The sequence below is a fragment of the Neomonachus schauinslandi genome, chromosome 10 (assembly GCF_002201575.2).
Source record: "Neomonachus schauinslandi chromosome 10, ASM220157v2, whole genome shotgun sequence".
Lineage (NCBI taxonomy): Eukaryota > Metazoa > Chordata > Mammalia > Carnivora > Phocidae > Neomonachus > Neomonachus schauinslandi.
Window position 1 is genome coordinate 85,560,433 of NC_058412.1, and position 24,811 is coordinate 85,585,243.

The following is a 24,811-nucleotide window of genomic DNA, read 5'->3' on the forward strand; positions in this document are numbered from 1 at the left end:
GAATGAATGAATGTAAGACTGTTAGAATTCTCAGAGTAGTCTTACACTACCCTTTAGTTATTGAATAATTCTAGATGGAATAGTAAGTTAGTTCCAAAAGCCAAGTACATAATCTTTGTAAATGATTTCTTGACCAAGTTACAAGGTTAATTTTAAATTGAAAGAATTTATTAGACATAAAAAGTGACGGTGGTTACATTTGTTAAGCAGCATTTTCTATTTTTTTTCTTTTTCTTGAAAGCTCAAAACAATATTAAATTGTTAAATAGTAATTAGAATAAAATAGTGGGCATGTGTTCGCAACTGCTAGTGTCATATGTAATTTCAATGTGCTTTTTCTGTAAGCGGCACAGGATCTCTCATGAGCCAGCTGGTTTATTCCCAGCTGCCTATGCATGCTTGGTTGGTTTATAATGCATTACTGTATTTTCTTCAGAAATCTTAATGAAGTAGCTAGCTGTGGAAGAATCTGGACCCCTAAATAAAAATGACTTTCCAAGTGGAAGGACTGATAGCTATCATCGTGTTCTACCTTCTAATATTGCTGGTTGGAATATGGGCTGCCTGGAGAACCAAAAACAGTGGCAGCTCAGAAGAACGCAGCGAGGCCATCATAGTTGGTGGCCGAGACATTGGTCTGCTGGTGGGTGGATTTACCATGACAGGTAGGTTCTGATGCCTCCACTCTGTGCTGCCCACCCCTTCTTAGCTTCTCAGAGTGACAAAGCATACCTTAGCCTTTGTCCTTTGGAGATCCCTTATATTCACCGCTTATATATTCTAAAAATAATTTTACATTTATTTAAAACAAAAATAAAATGGTTTCAACTCAGTAGTACTTGAACAAAATGATTTTATAATAAATCACTGGACAGAATATGGATGAAATGAATCTGGGCTATCTGGACAGTTCAGTGGGTGGGAACAGAGTAAAAACAAAGAGGTGAAGAAAAGTGTCTTAGTGTTACAAGTTATGTGATAAAGTCAGTGTCTCATGTCCACTAACACAGGCACAAAGTTGTGACTTTGGGTTGTCTTAAAAGATGATGGTTTTCAACTAAATAAATCAGTTAGGGGCAACACAATTCCAAATTGATAGATGCCCTGTCTTGAAACCTAATTCTCCCATTTAATAAACTAATTAACTAATTCCCTCAGGGGAAGACAATCACATATTAGGAATCCACAGCACTGGAAAAAAAAAAAAACAAAAAAAACAAAAACAACACAATGATTTCCATGAACCTTGATATAAAAGGGGAAAAGCTAGGGCGTGTCCTAACAGGAATGCCTCAGCCAGCATCTGCAGCCCTCTCCCTCTCAAACCACCTCTGGGCTCTGAGGATCTGATGCCCTGAGATGGCTCTGTTTAAGTGGTGACTTGTTTCTCTTTTATATTCCTCTTGGTTGTAAAAAATATTTCTGAAAAACAACAATTTAAAATTATTTCTTTAATATTCACTAACAACACACATTTCACTTCTGGTTCTTACTAGGTTTTTAAACATTAGCAGTATAATCCACACTAACTGGAACTCTGAGGGCCCACTGGAAAATATCCCATCAGAAATCATATCCAAATGATGCCAAATTTCAGTCCTGATGTGCTATTCAAACGATTCATCTGTAAATGGAATGGTTTACCAAAGCAATCTGTGAAGACTACATCCCTGCTGGCCATCTGAAACCTACCATGTTCTAGAATAGTTTAAGGACTATAGGTTTTATTTTTCAGATATGCATATTTTATGTTCTTTAACTCTTTGTCAACTGTATATGGTTTCATATGATCTTCATGAAGCTCTTTATGTTTGCACACCATGAAAGGGCTCTGGGGTTAAGTAAAGACACAGAGTTACATGGTTAACAAGGACCAGATTCAGCACCAAACCCAGGTCTTCTGGCAGCCACGCCCTGAAGCCCCTGCAGGGTGCACTGCATGCAGACCTCCAGCTGACTTCACTTCCTTTCTTTATAAAGGCACTTCCTTTGTAAAGAGGTCCTTTTTTTTTACCCTCTGTTGCTCAGTTTTTCTACATAAACACATATGTAGAGCAAATTGTATCATGCAAAATATTTTCTGTGATAGCTAATATACACAGTTAGATTAAGTACAAAAACAGTAAGAATCATCCATAAGCCTACCACCTGCATATATGTTTACTGAAATGTTGGTATCCATTTTCAGATATGGTTTCTCTTATTATCCACCTATTGATGAACACCATACACAACTTTACATCTTCATTTTCATTGTTTATTATACCATAAACATTTCTTCTCTACCCTAAAGATCCAGATGTGATACTGGCATCTGAAGTGAATTAAAACATTGTGATTATATTCCCTTCAGGTTTTTCCTGTACAAAGAAAATGAGAAGAAAAACAAAATAAAACAGTGAAAGTTGATCTAACTCAAGAAACTGTTGAAAAGAATAAATGAGCTGCTCTATATCAAAGTCTTTGTTCATTGTAAATATTGTTCATTATAATATTCTATTACTCTAATGTTATATCTATTGTGTTCATAAAGATAATATTTCAGGATTTGTTCTTTTAGCACCTAGAATGATTTTTTCAATGTAATAGTCTATTAAAGTATATAAAAAAATTTGAATCATGATATTTCATATGAAGTGTCATGGTCTAGCTCATTTTTTAAAGATTTTTTTCAGTCTTTCAGAACTGAAAAGAATCTTGGTCAATATCATAATTCATTTAAAATCTGAACCATATTATCTAAACCTTGTCAGATTCATTAATTGTATATATTTAACAAAGAATAAAGATTAAAAAATAAAAACGCATATAGTTTGAAAGAATTCTTGTTCTCACTGGTGAATCTGACATGAAATATACAGACATGAAGAGCAAATTCTGGCCTAAAAGGGATGAGACTGGTAAAAATGGGAGGACTTTAACATGATAAGTAACCAAGTCTTCACTTCTATATTATAATGTTGATATTCAGTCACCAAGTTTGTTTTGGACAAGGGAGAGGAGACCTGCACAATGAAAAATGATCATTAATAAGACCATTTACTTTATGCAATGAAAACATTGCTTGCATGTTGTTAGCAGTTCCAGTTGCCTAGCAGGAGAATCAGGTCTGATTCTGCACCTGTGAGAATCATTTCTTCAAGTCCTAGTTAGACATCCAGTGGAGGGGGGAAACCCTATTTATTTATTATTTATTTTTATTTATTTTTATTTTTTTAAATTAACATATAATGTATTCTTGGTTTCAGAGGTACAGGTCTGTGATGCATCAGTCTTCTATAATACCCAGTGTTCATTACATCACATGCCCTCCTTAATGTCCATCACCCAGTTACCCCATCCCTCTACCTCCCTCTACCCCCCTCCCCTCCAGCAACCCTCAGTTTGTTTCCTATGATTAAGAGTCTCTTATGGTTTGTCTCCCTCTCTGGTTTCATCTTGTTTAATTTTTTCCTCTCTTCCCCTATGATCCTCTGTTTTGTTTCTTAAATTCCACATGAGTGAAATCATATGATACTTGTCTTTCTCTGATTGACTTATTTCGCTTCACATAATACCCTCTAGTTTCATCCACGTCATTGCAAATGGCAAGATTTCAATTTTTGATGGCTGTGTAATATTCCAGTGTGTGTGTGTGTGTGTGTGTGTGTGTGTGTGTGTGTGTACCCCATCTTTTTATATTCATCTGTCAATGGACATCTGGGCTCTTTCCATAGTTTGCCTATTATGGACATTGCTGCTATAAACATTGGGGTCCTTAGGATCACTACATTTGTATCTTTCGGGTAAATACCCAGTAGTGCAATTGCTGGGTCGTAGGGTAGCTCTATTTTCAACTTTTGGGGAACCTCATACTGTTTTCCAGAGTGGCTGCACCAGCTTGCATTCCCACCAACAGTGTAGGAGGGTTCCCCTTTTTCTGCATCCTCGCCAACATCTGTCATTTCCCAACTTGTTAATTTTAGCCATTCTGACTGGTGTGAGGTGGTATCACATTGTGGTTTTAATTTGTATTTCCCTGATGCTGAGTGATGTTGAGTATTTTTTCATGTGTCTATTGGCCATGTGGATGTCTTCTTTGGAGAATGTCTGTTCATGTCTTCTGCCCAGGGAAACCCTGTTTAAATTTTCTGGAAGGCTTAGAATGAGAGAAACAAATAATAGCATTTGTTATTTGTTAACACCCATGTAAAAGCTTCCAGGCAGATGAGAGTGGCTGTTAAGTGCATATTTGTCCACTTTAGGATTTTGTATATAAACTTTCCATTTAAATGTGTTTAAAATTCCTTTGCAGGGAGATCTTTTCATGTTAACCTTTAAATAATAGTACTAACCCCACAACATTCTCTTCTTTGCTTTGTATTTGGATCAAAAGCCAGATAAATTTTGGCATGATTACAATAGGTGTCTACCTGTCTTTGACAGTTTCATGTACATATTTTTTTATTTTACTTACATTCTGTGAGATTTCAAATAACTTTTCAGAGTCAAATTTTATTCCCAGTTGGATGATATAGCCTAGAATGCAGACTCATATCTGGTAAGCCAGCCTTTGTTCCTCATAATTTTATACAAATTCTATAAGAGATTCTTTTAAATATTTTGGCAATACTCCTCAAAGGATATAAACTATAAAGATTTAAGTGTTCCATTAACTTTAGCTTTTCAGCAATAATCAAATATGATATTGCCTTCTCACAGAAAATGGTAGAGTTTATAGATCCTTCTTGGCCCAACCTTGTTTAACCAACATGTATTTTCTTTGGTTCCTTGACCTCCTCCTTCAACTATTATGTTACAGATATTCTATTAAATAACACCTGAAGAAGATAATATTTCTTATTATTCTCCATGAAATATCAAATTTCTTACTAAAAGACCCAGATTAAAACAAAGAATACAAGTGGGTATGCAGTCAACCAACATTTCAAATTCTAAATTATTTCTTATGCCTAAGTGCATGTTGGGTACTTGGCAAGAGGGAAGGAAAAGATAACTTACACTCACTTTAGGAAGCCTTGGAGCAAAAGTGTCATCTCTCCTTTAACATTTTAAGAAAGTAAGTAAGATGTTTAAGGTGATTAAGAAGTGACCCTGTTAATAAAAATAAAATTAAAAAAAAAGCACATGCATCCACAACTGCACATGCACATACTCCCCCTGCCACTCCCCTGCACCAGGAATATAACTGTGATCAATGTGAGAAGAACAATACAGTTAAAACAGAAGGACCTTAAAATAAAGAAACTTGATAAAAAGAAAAAAATAATAAGGAAACTTGACCTCATGTTATGGAGGCTGGAGCGTTAAGTTGTACTATTATTGAGAATAGAAATAGTCATACAATATTTTGTATATAATGTCAGACTTTGGGATATAATATTGTTTGAAAGTATTGATGACTAAATAGACTCAGAAAAGACCCAGGGGAACACTGTCCAGAGAAATACCATGTGAGCCATAAAGGGAATGTTAAATTTTCTACAAACCATTTTAAAGAACATGAAAAAATAAGGGAATAAATATAAATAATAGAATGTATTTAACTCAATACATTGAAAATGTTTTCATTTCACCAGTTAATTAATACAAAAAAAAAATATTGAGACAGCTTACATTTACTTTTGCATACTCGGTCTTTGAAATCCAATGTGTATTTTACACTCAGAACATTTCAGACCAGAGTAGCCAAATTTCAAGTGCTCAATAGTCACAGGAGGCTAATGGCCATTGTGTTAAACTGAGCAGTATGCTAAGTATGGCCATGTCTTTCCCTCACTGTTCATTCTATTTCAGCCACCTGGGTCGGAGGAGGTTACATCAATGGGACTGCTGAAGCAGTGTATGTACCAGATTATGGTCTAGCTTGGGCTCAGGCACCAATTGGATATTCTCTTAGTCTGATTTTAGGTAAGTGAAAGTTTAAACCTTAGTGACCCACTCAGTAAAGCATAAAGAACAGGAGTACAAACAACAAGTGCAATAACAAGTCAAACTGTGAATAACTATTGCGAAAAAAAAAATGTTACCAGAAATCTCTCAAGTAGATGTTACCAGAAATCGGTAACACTAATGCTTAAGATTATTTGATCCCTTGATTATGGAGTATGTTTTTTAAAAATCCCTTGATCTATGGCAATAGAATTGTGAATTTCTTAACATATGATTTTTTTTCTTTCAAAAATAGTATAGAGGTATCATTAACAATGAATCAACTTGAATTGTACCTGAATTTCTTTTTGTAAATCAAACTAAGAAAAGGTCAAGAATATTATATAACAGAGTTCCTAATTTTTTTTTTTTGCACTTAAAATACATTTATTGGATCTTGTGCTTAATCAGTGTCTGAATGCTATGCTGGGTGATACAAAGGCATTTTAGTGAGTGCCACACTGGTCCATGTTTTTCAATCCACATGCCTTGGATACACCATTCAATGGCCCTTTGGCTGCCTACAATGACAAATGTATTAAGAAATTCATGTTTGGTTACTAAATATGTCTTGGTTCTGTACTCACAGTATATTTCAGACTAGTTCTTCCACACATATCAGTGTTCTAAAAAAAATTATTTCCCTTGAGAAATTATAGCATAGTAAAAAGTTGGCAAAGACTATTATCTTATGATTTTTTTATTTTCTCATAAACGCTTGTTTAATTTATTTTAGGTGGTTTGTTCTTTGCAAAGCCTATGCGTTCCAAGGGATATGTGACCATGTTAGACCCATTTCAGCAGATCTATGGAAAACGCATGGGTGGGCTCCTATTTATTCCTGCACTAATGGGAGAAATGTTTTGGGCTGCAGCCATTTTCTCTGCCTTAGGTAAGGACCTCTGCCTCTCTCTGGTTAACAGAACATCACAAACTCAACTTTACTCCCTTAAGCCACAGGCCAGGCCACCTGCAGCCTCCCTCACCTGGATGAATGCAACCATCTCCCCGCTTATTGTTCAGCGCTCCTCCTATATTCTACACATAGTACAGACTCATTCTTCTAAAATGCAAATCTGATCATGTCCCTTTACTGTTCCTTTCCAAACTTTTAAGTAAGTGCATAAAGCTTTTTATGACTTAGGCTCTGATTCTTCTCATCATCGCCCCTCCTCCTTCCTTTTTCCAGAACTCTAAACCTCACCTCCTCTCTTGCCTCTAACACTGTGCAAGTCCAGATGCCCTCTACCTTGGACTCATTCCCGCCTGCCCTTTTGCACATCTGCCTAGCTAACCAGGAAATGTCCTTCAGTCTTCTCTTAGATGTCGCTTACTCGGACCAGTAATCCTAACCTCGCTGGATGCCTTTCCTGTGGGCTTCCTTAGGCACCTGGAATTTTGTTTTCATTGGACTTGTCACTTTGTATGATTATGTGCCTGTTTATCACGCCCAAATCCAACCTCAAAAAAGGGATTATAAATTTCTTGAAGTCAGGACTTGTGCCTTGTAATCTTATCACGAATGAATGAATGAGTGAATGAGTGAATCCTCTCTACTTTCTTCAAAAGAAAAACAATATTACTTCTTTTCTCAATGCAATCCTAAAGTACTGAGTTGTACACATGTTTAGGGATCTAGAAAATGAACTAAGACTCCAGTAAATGCTAAGGACCACCTATCCTGGGCTCAATGATTCTCAGCCCACTTAATAAGGTTTAGAAAACGAGAGATTTCAGTGGGATGATGGGAGATTGTCAGTCAGGCTTGATAACCTGCCTTTTGATCAGGGGAAAATATAAACCATTTCACTGAGCGTTGAGTTCCTTCTTGAAGATCAACAGAGTTGGAAGTTCCACAACCTTCCTCAGTGAACTATGTCTGTGTTTGGCATCAAGGTATCTATGTATGTTTCTCTCCATCTCTTCTTACAAATGAAGATAAAGGGCTTCAGTCTACAGCTAGACCCCAAGTAGTCAAAGCAAAAGTAAGATAAGATGAATGTCCTTCTGTGGTATTTATTCCAGACCACAAACTTGTCTTCTGGCTTCAGTATTATCATCATATCTAACCTCTGTAATATCAGATATTAGTTTATGTTACCTTTCACTCCTTTCTTTTTGAAACTCCCATATAAGCTTTCCTTCTTGGTCTCCAACTGTAAACTGAATGGATGATTTGATGTAGAAAAGAAGAGAGTTTGATAACTATAAAATGATGTATAACTCAGTTGAAAATGTTGCACTCTCTTGGTGCAATATAATAATACTCCACAATTATCATTGCACTTATATTCTAATGAAATTATGTGTAAAAATATACCTCCCTTCCCACCTTGCTCTCATTAGCCAAGAAGCAAGCAATGGGTAGTTTATTTGTCATTGGTTTCAATGCTAGAAAATGTTGATTTTAAGAACAAGCTGCCTGCTGAGATATTTAAAAAGGAGTGGGCTGAATAGCTAACAAAATACAAAATGTTCACCCTCATGGAATAAAGATCAATTTATATAACAGAGCCCTAAAGGGAGGATTGAATTAATAAACTAATATTTCTTTTTTAAAAAGATTTATTTATTTTAGAGAGAGCACGAGCAGGGGGAGGGGCAGAGGAAGAGAGAGAGAAGCAGACTCCTTGCTGAGTGCGGAGCCTGAAGCGGGACTCGAACTCAGGATCCTGAGATCATGATCTGAGCCGAAATCAAGACTCACACACTCAAACAACTGAGCCACACAGGTGCTCCAACTAATATTTCTAAAGTATTTTGGAAATATAAACTTGAACTGCACTCTGAACTTTGTTGCAATTAGTTGCTTTTGTATATGTGTGTGTCTATGTCTGTGTGTGTGACAATATATATGTAAAATATGTGACAATATTTATGTAAAATATGTTGATATATATATATATCCCTCTCTACATAGATGCACACACATATCAAACAACATGTATAGAATCATTGCTGCTATTGCTAGAAGTATATGCTCTGGTAAACAGAATGTGTATTTTTAAATTAACACATATTTTCTTCAAAAATAATAGTTGGACATAATTCAAAATTAGAGTTTATTAGAAATAACTTGGAATGCTTAAGAATAGACAAATATAAGATCTATTACCACCTTCCTGTGAATGTGCTTAGTTCACCACTGAAACTGGGGAGAATTTTATACTCTCTTCTTGGCATAAAGAGACAACATCCTTCACATGCATTTTTTTAAGAAATACATATTTAGGGGTGCCTGAGTGGCTTGGTCGGTTAAGCATCCACCTCTTGATTTCGGCTCAGTTCATGATCCTGGGGACATGGGATCAAGTCCTGCATCAAGCTCCACACTCAGCTCCCGGTCTGCTTAGGATTTCTCTCTTCCTGTCCTTCTGCCCCTCTCCCAACTCTAAATAAATAAATAAACACCCATTCACTATAAATAAATAAATAAATAAATAAATAAATAATAAAATCTTAAAAATGTATGTTTACACTTCTCACAACTCAAATTCAGTGAATTTTTATAACTTTATTTATAGTATGTTTATTTTTATGGCTGCATGAATAAAGTAATATTTCATAGCAGATCTGGAAGTATAACTTATTTTATTCACTACAAATGATGAAATTATTTAGAAAAAAATTTAGGGGCACCTGGGTGGCTCAGTTGTTAAGCGTCTGCCTTTGGCTCAGGTCATGATCCCAGGGTCCTGGGATTGAGCCCCGCATCGGGCTCCCTTCTCCGCGGGAAGTCTGCTTCTCCCTCTCCCACTCCCCCTGCTTGTATTCTCTTTCTCACTGAGTCTCTGTCTGTCAAATAAATAAATAAAATCTTTAAAAAAAAAGAAAATATTTTAGAGAAAAAGTTGATCCTAATCTTAATAGTGATAGAAAAGTGGGTGACTTCTTTAAAACCACTGAGTTGCAACCAAATGGTAGTATTTCCCAGTATCTAAATCTTTAGAATCCTAGTTCAGTGATCTTTCTTCTATACAGCCTCCCTCCCTACCTTTTGGAGGTGTAGAATTAATAAAATTTTCACTAATGGGTAGAAAATTAAACAGAAGTCCAAAGAGGCAGGGTAATAATTGTACTTTTCATAATTCATGAGATATGACTTAGAAATGTTGTTATTAAAGAAGAAAACCAGGCCAAAAGAAGAATGGCAAAGAATTGCAACTAAAGTTTCAACATGAAGTAAATAATAGCAGGAAAAAAAAAACTTGTTAAATATCTATACAACAATAACTCAGTCAATTATCCAAAGTCACTTATAAATAATTGAAATAATTGACCACCTTCCCTTGTCTTCATCCTCCAATTCCTTACCAGAATTTTCATTTTATTAATTGGCTTTACTCAAGAAAATAATTTTGTTACCAAATCCAAAGCACTAAGAAAAAAAAATCCTGAAAAAGATTTTATATTTTTATCTTAGATCAAAATATTTTATGCTGCTCCTTCAGAAAATGGATTTTCATCTCTGGTAGGTTGCATACACTGTTAGCATGCAATTGAGGAGTGGTGGCAGAACATAAGATTGCAATTAATGATATAAAAAAATCACAGATTTGTTCCGTGTATGTTAACTTTCCTATAATTGCTGTGTTTAACAATATAAAATATAAACTATATTACTTTTGAGAACAATGGGGAAAGGATTTGTAAAACAGCAAGTGAATTCTGAACTGGGAATCCAAGAACCATAATGGTCCAATTGTCCATTCCCTAATATTCTCATTGGAAATATAGACACCAACAAACAAAATAAACAAAGTCATAACATAAGAAAAACATAAATTTTATTTCTAAGGCAGGTTTAAAACTCTGATAATGAAAATTACTTAAAAGGATGATATTGAAATCTAGGGCCCTTCAACACATTGGTGTCTTAGCAGTGGGGCTGGAATAAAATTTACCAATTTTATTATTTTCTTCTACAAAATTATCTTAAACATTGGTACTTTATACCATCTGTCATCTATAAAAAGCTAGCAAGAGGCACCTGGGTGGCTCAGTTGGTTAAGTGTCCAATTCTTGGTTTCAGCTCAGGTCCTGATCTCATGAGTCATGAGATAGAACCTCAAGTTGTGCTCTGCACTCAGTGGGAGTCTGCTTGGATATTCTCTGCTTCTGCCCCTTCCCCTGCTTGCTCTCTATTTCTCTCTCTCAAAAATAAATAAATAAATCTTTAAAAGAATAAAAATAAAATTAAAAAGCTAGCAGGGGTCAGAGTTAATGCAAAATGGAAATTGGGTGATTGTGCTTATCTCGAGGATTTGAGTAAATATAGTGCATATAGCTAGTAAAAATTATTGCAAGTTCTTATAGTAGTATTAAATTTAGTGTATTTCATGGAATTCAGAAGTCATGTCATGAATTTTGGGTGTTGCACATAAACAAATTACCAAAGCATCAATTTCAGAAAGAAAGAATATTTTTAAACATATGTGTATTTATATACGTAAGTATATATATGTATATACATATGGAAATTATAGAGACTTTAAGATTTTTATATGAAAACTTACATTAACTATTATCATCCAATATATTTCGCATGACACAGGGAAAAATACCTGCTGTCACTGATCATTCAGTATATCCTTGAACAGAAAGTGGAATCCATTTGAGTACCTTGACAACAGCATTCTCTTGTCCGCTTTCTTCAGGAGCAACCATCAGCGTGATCATTAACGTCAATGTGCAAGCTTCTGTCATCGTCTCTGCACTGATCGCCACTCTGTACACGCTGGTGGGTGGTCTCTATTCTGTGGCCTACACCGATGTAGTTCAGCTTTTCTGCATCTTCATAGGCCTGGTAAGTGGAGCCATTCACAGACTTTCTTTCTTCTTTTACTTTCCTCTCCTTCTTTCTAAAAGGTAATGTGGTATTTTATATGAACTCAGCAAAAATTAATAGAAATGTTATTTTCCATCATGAATAATACATAGTAAGTCATGTACCATTTGAAATTTTAGATTTCTCAGTGAATTAATTGGACAAAAAAATGTAATCATTTTGCTAGATTTTGACAGAAAATATGCCCTCAGTTTAATTCTTAAAAAGGTCTAGGGCTTCCTTTCCTTCATGCCTACGTTTGATGGAAACTTATGTGTGCTCTTCCTTGAGTTTGAATGCAACACACTTTACTCAGAGTTAAAATGTAACTGAGCAGGGAGCCTGAGGTGGAGCTTGATTCAAGGACTGAAGGATTATGACTTGAGCCAAAGGCAGATGCTTAACCTACTGAGCCACCCAGGCGCCCACTGCATTGGTCTCTTAACCTTCCCCTATAATTGTTTTAAGTGATCCATAAGACTGCTCATAAGACAGAAATTATCACATTTGAAAAACTGTGGGTTTCAATATTAATCATCACTATTTGTGGTCTAAAAACAAAGAAAAGGCTTAATTATATAAGATACTAGAAATATTTATTATATATTGCTTATAAATCCTAAACTAAATTAGGTAATATATGTGTGTTTTATTCAGTAAAAGGTACTGTATAATTATGAGACGTATTATTGGTATTACATTAAAAGTGCTTTTGTGTATTATGAACACATTTTAGTCAACGTTGAGCCTTTGCAAACTCAACATTTTAAAATGTGAAGACTGCATTATTATACATATAATAATATCCAACACGTAAGACATATCCAAGAAAATGGTGTGAGTACTCCATGCTGGACACTGTAGTGGGTTCATACACATGTATGTTATCTCAGCTGTGTAGCCTATAGGACCAGTGCCCTTGGAGAAAGACCACAGAAAGAAGCAGCTAAGGCTGCACATCATGACTCCCTTCCCATGGATGATTAAAGCACCCTTGAGCCTCCTTTTTTTCCTTCTTTTTCTCAGAATGAAAAGCTCTTCACTCTATTTTAATGCTTACACTAGACATTTAGGAATGAAAAATGAAGTCGAAGCTCATACTCATTTTTGTTTTGTTTTTTATTTCCTAGCATCTGTAATAATGGGAGGAGCATTTTAAAAGAACTGACAACAACTAAAATTACAGTTTAGCCATAAATTTACATATGCTAGCAATGATCACAACATTTCCTCTTTTTCCATTAGCTCTATGTGCATTTCATGGAATCTCATTCACTAGTATCTTAGTTGAATTCAAGTCAATTTAATTTGCTTAATGACTCCTACTTTCTTATTTTTAAATTGTCAAAAGCAAGTGAACAGTGCTGAAATTCAGAATTCTGCTTAGTATCATCATAAACTTCCAGAAATAAATCTCTGTTCAGAACTTGGAGGCAAGTTTGGTTTGGCAATGACAGATCTCTTAGCTGATGCACTTGGTATACCAAGAAAGACAATGCTAGGGGATGAAGCTATTTATTGATGATATATGTAATTTCTCATTGCTTTTCATGAGATCAGAACTTAAAATACACAGGAGCATAAATCAAGCATGCGAGTATAAAGATGATAGGACAAATATATGTGGGGATAGATGTTAGAGTGGTTTTCTGCTACAAAATGTAACTAAACTAATGAGGAATCTAGTTGTCTTGGTTACTAGTTAAGAGCCTATTGACTTGACTGAGTAAAAGGCCAAGCTTGGTTTGTTTTCCAAGCTTCAAATGGCTATACATGCATACATAATTAATGAATCATTTCACACCTTAAACGATCTCTTCTCAAATTCTCCAATTCTGTTGATTTTATCACCATCCTTGGAGCTCCACAACTGTAAATTTGAGGTTCATCTGTTCATTTTCTTTCTCTAACTTCTTCCTACTGTAATCTAAGGGCTGCTCAGTCTCCCTTCAGAACTCTTTTCAGTACCAATGTCTTTCCATTTCTAGTATCATGGCTCTACTTAAGGCCCTTACCTGGGTCATATCAGTGCACCTACTGCTTTTTCTAACTCCTCCGTCTCCTAAGCTCACTGTTCACATCTATAATATTAAAATGCAGAAGAAATCTACTAAAACCTTTTTACAACTCAGAAGAAATGCATCTAGCTTCCAGTTGCCCACAAAACAAAATATAAACCCCTTAGCTTGCAATTCAAATTTCTTGCCATTTATTTATGTTTATCTCTCCCATTTCCCTAAGCCACTCCCATGCCAGCACACCTTGTCATGCAGAAGATCTGTGTGCACACCCTGTATGTTTTTCTCCTCTTTGCCTTGTTCCACCTAGATGGCCTCCCCATTCTCTTCCTTCTTTTATTAGCCCTGGGCTCACCCTTGAAATTTTGTCTCACCCAACAAGTTCTCAATCAGATCTTTCCTTGTCACTTTAATAAATGGACATCTTTCTCTAATTCAAGGAAAACATTAAAAGTTTATATATCGATATAATGTTCTCAAATTCAATGTTTTCTTCCCAAAGGTTGGCTGACTGCTCCTATAATTGATATGACATGGTATAATTAAGCACAGGCATAGATAATATGTTCCTCTAACTTTTGTAAATCAGTATTTCATGGCGTCCCACAGAGAACATGATTCCCGGTTCTTCTCTGTCTGAACAAGAAGAACAACCGAGCTATGTAGTCTCTGAGAAAACAAACACATGGCTAAACCTTGTGTATATGAGACAGGCAAAAGCCATAGCTTAACTCTGTCACGTCCCTCTCTGGTTGCAGTGGATCAGCGTCCCTTTTGCCCTGTCGCATTCTTCAGTTACTGACATTGGGTACACTGCTCTGCATGCCAGATACCAAAAGCCTTGGCTGGGGACCATTGAATCATTTGAAGTCTATACTTGGCTTGATAGTTTTCTGCTGTTGGTAAGTAATGCCCTTACCTGAGGAAGGTAATTTCATTTTTCCTAAAATCAAGTGCATTTTTCAGATTTAAGGTTTATATGTAAATATCACCTACTGGCTCATGTCTATTTCTGCACTGACTACTTCCTGTTGGAAGGATGGAGCCACTTACTGACTATGGTAGCTGATTAGTGTCAAAGTGGAGAGAGAGTGAAGCCTTAAAGGGAGAATGTCTACAGGGTGATGTATGGTGTATCCACATTTCTATTGTGCTGTAAGTAAGGAACACCATGCCCTACCCCCAGGGACTTCCCCAGTCTGATGCCAAGCCATCTAAAAGTTTTAATTTGTATTTTGGATTAAGGCATTAAAACCAGCTTCTTCTGAAATAAGTAACCCATTCAGTTTCTAATTACTGAGTAAGTAAATTATTGCCAAAAGGCCTTTAGTGCAGACAGAAGTTGGGAAAGGAGGTGTCATTAAGGAAAGATGCCAAGAAAGAAGCACTGGGAAGTCAGAGACAGCTTAGGAATTTGCAGAACTTCAGGATGAAGGTGGTGAGACGTGGGGCACAGAAGAAATAAAGGCAGATCACAAATTGAGGGAAGAGGGAAAAACCAAAAGAACCTGCCAGATTTTGTGATTTTGCTAACTGGAGAGGTTACTTACAAAAGTAAAACACTGTATTTAATTTCAAAATAAGAAATAGATTAATGTTTATATCAAAATTAAGGGGAAATTATTTTTGTTTCCTTTTTTGAGGGTTCACAATATTTTATGATTTCACTTTGTATTTGTGGCACTTTACTAAATTTCAGCACTAAAAGTAGATGTGTCTGTCCCAGTAGAGAAATTCCTGGTAAGAAGGCAGGAAAACATGCAAACAAGCTGTTTCCAGGGGTGGGGGGGAGGGCTTCTTTCCCAAGGATTGTTTTTTTTTTTTTTTTTTTTTAAAGATTTTATTTATTTATTTGAGAGAGAGAGAATGAGAGACAGAGAGCATGAGAGGGAGGAGGGTCAGAGGGAGAAGCAGACTCCCTGCCGAGCAGGGAGCCCGATGCGGGACTCGATCCAGGGACTCCAGGATCATGACCTGAGCCGAAGGCAGTCGCCCAACCAACTGAGCCACCCAGGCGCCCTCCCAAGGATTGTTAAGAAATGTATTGGCTGACATTTTTCTAGAATGGTTTATAATTATGAATTGAATGGAGAAAGGGTTAAATATTATAAGTATGTGAAAATATATCTATATATATTTGTGGTTATATGGAGGAGATTATGGCACTCAGAGAAGATAGACAGTCTGTTGATAATCACACCATTGTGTGAATGAGGGATTGAAATAAAGCATCAAGACCCTAAAGACCCTAAAATCATTTCTCCTACACTACACTTTAGTCCTCAGATTTATTAATCTTCAAGATAAGGCATTATATCCAATGACTGCTAAAGTTTCTTCCATCCCCCCAAAATTATATGACTAAGTCATATTCATTCTTCAAAATGTAACGTAAGTGGTAGTGAAATGATAGATGTTGAGTGAACGAATGAGTGAACTGTAGAAGTATGCCTCGAAATGTTTCGCCAAGGGTCTCTGATCTTCCAACTGTCTCTCTCAACTTCCACTTGTCATAAGTGACTTGTGGAGTCCTGCTCTGGATACCTTCCACGGATCTCCCAGCCCCACCCTGAACCTGCTCGCTGACAGCATTCCTCAGCTGGCCTATTGTGGTGGCCCTTCACAGTCTCCATGTGGCGGCCCGCCTGCATCTCACTTGTCCAAACCCTTCTTCCACCTTGCCATCAGGCCTTCTGTTTGTCTGCGGAGGTCAGATTTTACCTTACTTACAAAGCTCTGATGACCTAAATGTCCAGAGAGATTGGCATGTAAATTATGGTGTATCGATTCATACAGGAGTTGAAATTATTAATGAATATTCATTGGCATAGAAAATGTTAATGATATTCCGACAGTCCTGACTTTTTTTTTTTAAAGATTTTATTTATTTATTTGAGAGAGAGAGAGAATGAGAGACAGAGAGCATGAGAGGGAGGAGGGTCAGAGGGAGAAGCAGACTCCCCGCCGAGCAGGGAGCCCGATGCGGGACTCGATCCCGGGACTCCAGGATCATGACCTGAGCCGAAGGCAGTCGCCCAACCAACTGAGCCACCCAGGCACCCTCGACAGTCCTGACTTTTAATGGTTCGACTTAACAGGTTTTCAACCTTGCAGTGGGGAGAAGGCGATAGCATTCAGTAGAAACCCTAGTTTGAATTTTGGTCTTTTCCCAGGTTAGCAATAGGGGGTATGATCCTCTCTCATTGTGCTGGGCAGCGGCAGCCAGCCACAGCTCCTAGTCAGCCATGAGGGTGAACAACGGATACACTGACAAACATTCTGTATCCATACACCATGCTGCTTCTCATTTTTGGTATACTATTCAATAAATTATATAAGATATTCAACACTTCATTATAAAGTAGGCTTTGTGTTAGATGACTTGCCCAACTATAGGCTAATGTCAGTGTTCTGACCATGTTTAAGGTAAGCTAGATTGAGCTATGATGTTCACTAGGTTAGGTGTATTAAATGCATTTTTTATTTTGACTTCAGATATTTTCAACTTATGATGGGTTTATTGGGATGTAACCTCATTATAAGTCAAGGAAGATCTGTATTGATTAACAGGTTGCAAACCAAAGGAAAAGTTTTGGAAGAATACAGACTTGAGGCATGGATTATGAATTTTAGAATTTCTTTTTTTACTTTTTTTTTTTTAAATTTTGAACATGTATATATTGGGGTGCCTGGGTGGCTCAGTTGGTTAAGCGACTGCCTTCGGCTCAGGTCATGATCCTGGAGTCCCTGGATCGAGTCCCGCATTGGGCTCCCTCCTCGGCAGGGAGCCTGCTTCTCCCTCTGACCCTCCCCCCTCTCATGTGCTCTCTCTCTCTCTCATTCTCTCTGTCTCAAATAAATAAATAAAATCTTTAAAAAAAAATTTTTGAACATGTATAGCTTTTATACGGAAGAGATTATCCTGGAATCAATATGTAACAAGCACTCTGATTAACACAGAGGTGAGAGTTGATAAACAAGACATCCCAGAATTTAGAGCCCAGTGAGAGAGACAGGCAATTAAAGAAACAACTTCAGTACATTGTAATATGGAAAATTCATTCATCAGTTCACTCATTCATATGATAAATATTTACTGAACACCGACTGTATGCAAGTCAGAGACCCATGGCAGTAATCATGGGGAAGGTATTCCCCAGACTCCTCTTTAGCCACTCCCACACACCCTAACCTTTAATCAAGCCAAAGACACAGTGGTCTCAGAGCTGTTTCATTGTTCTTTTTTCTTTCTTCCTTTTTCACACTGAATTCTCTGCCAGGGGCTCTCTTCTCTCTCCATCTCTATATAGTGACACCCTCTCAATGCTTAAGGACTGACTCCATGCAATTCTGTAGGGTTTCCTGATTACCATGCAGTTGTCCTTCATCCCACTTTCCCTCCTCCCTCTGTTACTCCTGAATAATTAATTTTCTCATTTTTCTTCCCATGCATACCTCCTTATAGCAGGCTACAAATTACATTATAGTTCACTGTCTCCAAAACGCTTATGAATGCATACCCTCAGTAAGAATTGTAAGCACACTCCCAATGTAGATATATGTAGTTATGAATTACTTATACATAGTGTACTAATATATTATATAATCATTTAATAAAAAGAATGTAACATATAAGTATGAGGTAAAAAAGAGTATAAATAGAAATTCTAATATTTTATTTGATGCTATTGTCTATATTGTCTTGAGCACTCTGTACACCCCGCTTTGGAAAACAGTGTGCTGCATTGACTCTCCGATATGAACAGGTTGCTCCAGAGCAAGAAACCATTCCCCTCACTACCATCCTATTACCTGGTTCAGAAATATTTATTGGGTTTTATTGATTCAAATTAAAATTCCTCCTTTCAGAATCTTAATTTTTTGAGACAATTTTGTGATGGTTAAAACCTCCAGACGAAAACAGGTTGAAGGCTCCTGGATAGTTGTAATGCAGTTTGAAATAGGTAAATTAAAGAATAGAAAAGGTTGGGCTATGTAATGATGAAGGAAAAAAACTTGAGGAAATTCTGCACAGTTGAAGACGTGACAATGACATGATCACAATTGAGATGTTTGTCATGTAGGACTCTTTCTGGCACATCAGAACCATATATTTGACTACTGTGAATGTGACTGTAAAAAAAAAAAATCTTACTTAAAAATACCTAATAGATGTTGTTTGCCTCCAATTCATTCTGAGTCCCTGTTGTTTCCATGCAGATGCTGGGTGGAATCCCATGGCAAGCCTACTTCCAGAGGGTCCTCTCTTCATCCTCAGCCACCTATGCTCAAGTGTTGTCTTTCCTGGCAGCTTTTGGGTGCCTGGTGATGGCTCTACCAGCCATACTCATTGGGGCCATTGGAGCATCAACAGGTATATCTCTTGCCACTTCACTAATTGACCCACTGAGGCTTCACTGAAGTGACTAATTACCACCTACTGCGCTCCCTCCCCCACTTGCCCTCTTACCCCCACTTAGTTGATTGTTTCTCATCATATTCATATAGACTTTTATTATAGCATTCAAATAATTGTATTATAGCCCAGTGCCTCCAAACAGTTTTTGATTGCTCTCACCACTAATAAAATATATGTGAGCATACCCCCCCATGTTGGTATACTTAAGAATTGTGTATATGTAATCCTGTCAGCAGTGGTTCTCAGTCAAGGTGCACATTGACATCATCTGGGGAGGAGAAGAGATGCTTTAAAAAAACCTATTTCTATCTTACCCCACAGGGATTTTATTTTAATAATCTAAGATGGATCCAGAGACTGGTGTTTTTTTAAAGCCCCTTGGTTGGTCAAAGTTGGTCTGAGTTGAAAGCTACTGGCTTAGAAATTTAACTGACACCTAAGGACCACTTTGAACTGGAGATTCCTGCTTTACATTCTTAATAGTTTGTTAATTAAAAGTTTTCTTTCTTGGAGAAATAAATCAATAGATGTGCAGGTAAAGGTAAACTTAAGGTATTGAGACTTAGAGAATAACTTACTCAAAATTGGTAAAAAGAGCATAATGAGATGCTTGTCTCCTAGTTAGCCTCTATCTAAGACATTTTTAAAATCTCACGATTAATTTAATTGAAATTGTTAATTTTTCCTGAAACTTACATATCTATGCTATATAGCTTCCAAGAGCATTCATGAAAATACATCACAGTAACCCAAATTCAAAGAAGTCCTGTAGGTAGAAATCATTAAAACAGACTGAAGAAGTTTACCTTTCACTCCACTGTGTTTTGTAAGGATGATACAATGGCTCATATGATACAATGGCCCATGGCTATTTTGATTTTCAATTAGTAGAGCTACTTATTGGGTTATGTAACTTTTACAAGAGCAGCCATGGCTCATAGTGTACATTCTCCATTCCAGTTGTTCATCCATAGCATAAACAAGCACTTAAAAAGATGACTGACAAAGGTGATTGTGTGCCTTTGAATAAAAAATAGCATTTCTGTCACAATCAAAAAACAGATCTGGCTGTGTACTCATGCTTGTGCGTGCGTGTGTGTGTGTGTGTGTGTGTGTGTTGTAGGACAGCAGACTAAAAAAGCCAATGTAAACTCTATTTTGTTCTTGGATTAGGTACACATTCTTGGTTGTTATTTCTGGTACCATAACGTCTCAATGAATGCTATAAAATTGGCTTCAACAAAGCATATCTTTGAATAACTGTAGTGGAAAATGGGGGAAGAAAACAGTGATAGGATTCAAGGGAAACCATTCCTATTTGGTCCTGGAATTATGCCATAGAAGTTCAGCAAATAAAAAAAGAGCTATACTAATGTACATTTAAAGATTCCATTGTATTCTTCAGTACATGATAGTACAACTAAACAGTAAAGAACTATATATTCAAAGATAAACTTATTTTTTTGTTTGTTTTCACCATGATTGTCTCCATCTTGCATGGTGCACAAGGTATTTTTGTACCCTTTACAATAAAGCCTTAATAGCCATTTTCTAAAATCAATTCGAAGATATAATTCCTTCTATGAATTCTACAGTTCAGCAGACCAACTCATCATAAAATCTAAATAATCTTATAGCCTATTTTACTAGTGGCTTATCTCAGATTCTGTTGAAGAAGAATAATATTAATGTTGGTGAGTCTTAGACCATTAATGGAGGTTTGTATAAATCAAAACTTTCAGGTTTTTGGCTGCATTTAAAAAATTAATGGAAAATTTTGGAAAATAATGCTGACAGTGTTTAATTGATCATGCAATTCCTTCAATTATGATAAAAAAGACAAGCTTTCTGACATAAAAAATACAGTGTCTTATTTTCTTCATAGTATCAATATCAGATATAATTTCTAAGTTTCAAATTTTAAAACTTGAAAGCACATTTGCCTATTTTTTTTTTCAAAAAACCATTTATATATTTGAAGAAACTGCATGTTGCTTACTTGGCTTTGTGGTTTTAAAAAACATTTTCAGACACTTACGTATATTACTTATTGTATGAAAATGTGTGGTTGTATAATTTATGAATGTAGTTTTTCTAAATCAGCTTTGCAGTGTTATTTTGTGAGATAAAAAAATTGGTAATACTCTGTAATGAAATTTTACTCCAAAGGTTAATCTATTGCACTAACTATAATTTGGTGAATTCCCAGATTTTGGCTGAATATTATCATCATTCAGACCTATGCAATCAGAATCTTTCAGGATACTCTGCATTGTAAAGGCATGCCTGAGAGATCCCAGTGTTCATTAAGGTTTGCGAACCACTGAATTAATCCAATGATGATTCTTCTTTTTACTTCTTGGTTTAACAAAATCAAGCACTTGCCATTCTCTGCCCATTTCTTCCTTATCCTCACAACTGTCAAACTGGTTCATTGCTTTTAACAGCCTGGCCCACAGACTTAGCCAGAGATGTGCTGCAAACAGTTGCCTGTGGATCTCTGGTGCCCATGCCCTCCTGCTTCCTTGAGACTCTTTTTATCTTTTATGTTTTGAGTCCTTTTACACAAAGTCCAAAATCCTCCTGAAATGCAGGCTTATACCTGCACCTTCTACTCAATAAAGCAAGGACTTTCTTTTACGTATCATGCCTCCTGTTTCCAGGAGGTAGAATCCAATGCAAGAAGGAATTTAGTTGGGAGAAAAATAATGTTGAGGGAGCTCCAAAAACCAAGTTTATATACAGGAAGAAGATGGGTGAGAATAGCTCCACTATCGTCTATACATTAATGAATGTCTGACTGAGGACTGAGCACTGAAACACTAAGTGTCCTCTCACATCTCCAAATGGTTGAAGAAATACTCTATGCTTTTGTTTTATAACATTTGTTTTCTATGATTCTGTACAATTTGATGTCATAATTACAGAATAGAAATAGGTAATAGGTAAGTAAGTAAATAGATGATTGATGATTGTTAGATGATAGATGATACATAGATAGATAGATAGATAGATAGATAGATAGATAGATAGATAGATAAACAGATCTTATGAATAAGGCTAAGTGTAACCAAAACCCATTAGAAGCCAGAATTGTATATAAGACAATGGACTTTCCACCTACTCAGACCAACATACCTAGTTAGATTTCTAGGCCGAATTATAGACTTCTCCTTTAGTTAGACTTATTCATACATTCTGAATTTATTTCAAAAGCTCCTAGTAAATAGGATGACCCCCAGATGGATAAAGAACATATGGTTCTTTGGTTGTTTTTATATGTGTTTTTTCTATTCAACAGACTGGAACCAGACTTCATACGGGCCTCTAGGTCCCAAGGACAAAAATGAAGCGGACATGATCTTACCCATTGTTCTGAAGTATCTCTGCCCTGTGTACATTTCTTTCTTTGGCCTTGGTGCAGTTTCTGCTGCTGTTATGTCATCAGCAGATTCTTCGATCTTGTCAGCAAGTTCCATGTTTGCCCGGAACATCTACCAGCTTTCATTCAGACAAAATGTAAGAATGGTTTTTCCAAACGTAACGTTATTATTGTTGTTGTTGTCATCATTGTATTTATTGTGTCTGTAGTATTATATATTTATTAATATCCTGTATTAAAATCAGACTCTAGTTTGATTAAGCACACAAGGTTAAATAATGCTGAATTTTATTTAAGCGGTACATAAACATTTTTAATGCATGTTATCATTTATGTTGGTATGGAAGGGACCAAATCAACACTAGCATTTTTCGAGAGGTACAGTCATATTGCTATAATTTATATTTCTTGTCTTTCTAATGAAAGAGTCATGAAACCTAAAACATCGAAAAACTTTGAGTTTAATCAAGTATGATAAGAAACTTGAAGCAGAGCATAGTGAGTAAGTTATTTCCTGGGCATTTGTGTAGCATCTGTCCCACTCTTCACTTGAACTCCCAAGTCTATATTGGTAAGAAAATTGCCTTTCAGTGTGATTGACCTTATTGAATCAAGTAGGTGCAGAACAGCACTGTTGTGTCACTGAGGAGCCAATAGCCCCTATTCACATTCTTCCTTCACTAAGGTTTTGTCTTTCTCTAGTTTTTCTAGGTCGTAGTGAACAAAATGGTTCCACTTGTTTTTAAGATGGTAGGACTCCCAGGAGACAGCAAGCAAGGGTGGGCCATACCTCCTCACAGCCACATAGGAATTATTCCTTAATTGTCCTTAATTCCTTATGTAAAATATGTGAAATCCTTTCTTGCATTATTATTCCCCTATGACAGCATGTTAGTTCATCTCTCCTCTGCCCTGCGCATTCAGCGAAAGGTGTAGCTGCCTGTGCTTCTGCACGTGGCACACAGAAACCAGGGAGGCCACCTGGACGGCTTGCTCCCTACGATGTGGTTTAGGTGATTTTGGCCGCATATGAACCAGGGGAATTGTTTACACCAGCTTTAAAGCACAGAGATACATCTCATTCTTCACCTAAATGAGCCAGTGCACTGTGTGAAAAGCTGTTACTGTGGCAATTTTTGCAGGCATCAGACAAGGAAATCATCTGGGTCATGCGAATCACCGTATTTGTGTTTGGAGCTTCCGCCACAGCCATGGCCTTACTAACGAAGACCGTGTACGGGCTCTGGTACCTCAGCTCAGACCTCGTTTACATCATCATCTTCCCCCAGCTGCTTTGTGTGCTCTTCGTCAAGGGAACCAACACATATGGGGCTGTGACAGGTTATGTGTCTGGCCTTTTCCTGAGAATAACTGGCGGGGAGCCATATCTGTACCTGCAGCCCTTGATCTTTTACCCTGGTTATTACTCTGATAAGAATGGCATATATAATCAGAGATTCCCATTTAAAACCCTTGCCATGGTGACCTCGTTCTTATCCAACATTTGCATCTCCTATCTAGCCAAATACCTATTTGAAAGTGGAACCTTGCCGCCCAAATTAGATGTGTTTGATGCTGTTGTCGCAAGGCACAGTGAAGAAAACATGGATAAGACAATTCTGGTCAAAAATGAAAACATTAAGTTGGATGAACTTGCACCTGTGAAGCCCCGACAGAGCCTAACTCTCAGCACCACTTTCACCAATAAGGAGGCCTTTGTCAACATCGACTCCAGCCCAGAAGGGTCTGGGATTGAAGATAACTCATAATGACCCCATCCAAATAAAATATTGCTTTCACAAACAGAGCACCACAGCAGGCTAATCTGGGTTGCAGCATATAAAAAATATACTTTAAAAACAAACAGCATTCAGGAAGACAAAAATCCATATAGAAGTGCAATTGCAAAAGTGCAAGCCAAGCTAGAAGGAAGCATCTGTGAAAGCAACAGCTTGCTTTCTCATCGGTATTTCTCATCCTCATTTGATTCTGACTCTAGTTAGTTTTGTTAAGTATTCAAAATTGAATTAAGACCCACTCAAAGAACAGAGGGCCAAACAGAGTATTTATTCTGAAAAAAAGAAGTAGATACAAAATGAAAGAGCCAAGGAAATTAGGTGGACTTGATCCAGACCTTGTCTGTTAATGCACTAGTGGGTCTAGTTTACAGTCGCAGTGAAGCAGGAGAGGAACTTGCCATCACTCCAATGAATGGTGCAACAAATTAACCACTG

The 24,811-nt window shown here is 36.7% G+C and overlaps 1 protein-coding gene across 1 annotated transcript; it reads left to right on the forward strand.

Annotated features, from left to right (window-relative positions):
- The first annotated feature begins 487 nt into the window (after nucleotides 1-487).
- On the forward strand, nucleotides 488-24,346 carry SLC5A7 (solute carrier family 5 member 7). Its single transcript, XM_021680302.1, has 8 exons — nucleotides 488-665; nucleotides 5,797-5,910; nucleotides 6,668-6,823; nucleotides 11,589-11,737; nucleotides 14,535-14,678; nucleotides 18,997-19,150; nucleotides 22,497-22,714; nucleotides 23,720-24,346. Exons 1-8 carry the CDS (start codon nucleotides 488-490, stop codon nucleotides 24,344-24,346), a joined length of 1,740 nt encoding a protein of 579 aa, XP_021535977.1.
- Nucleotides 24,347-24,811: the final 465 nt, after the last annotated feature.

What these genes read in the sequence shown, in the direction of transcription:
- SLC5A7 (XM_021680302.1), top strand. Translation starts at nt 488, where the DNA reads ATGACTTTCCAAGTGGAAGGACTGATAGCTATCATCGTGTTCTACCTT. An exon ending in AGCCATTTTCTCTGCCTTAG is followed by an intron (nt 6,824 to 11,588) that starts GTAAGGACCTCT and finishes CGCTTTCTTCAG; the next exon opens with GAGCAACCATCAGCGTGATC. An exon ending in GGCCATTGGAGCATCAACAG is followed by an intron (nt 19,151 to 22,496) that starts GTATATCTCTTG and finishes TCTATTCAACAG; the next exon opens with ACTGGAACCAGACTTCATAC.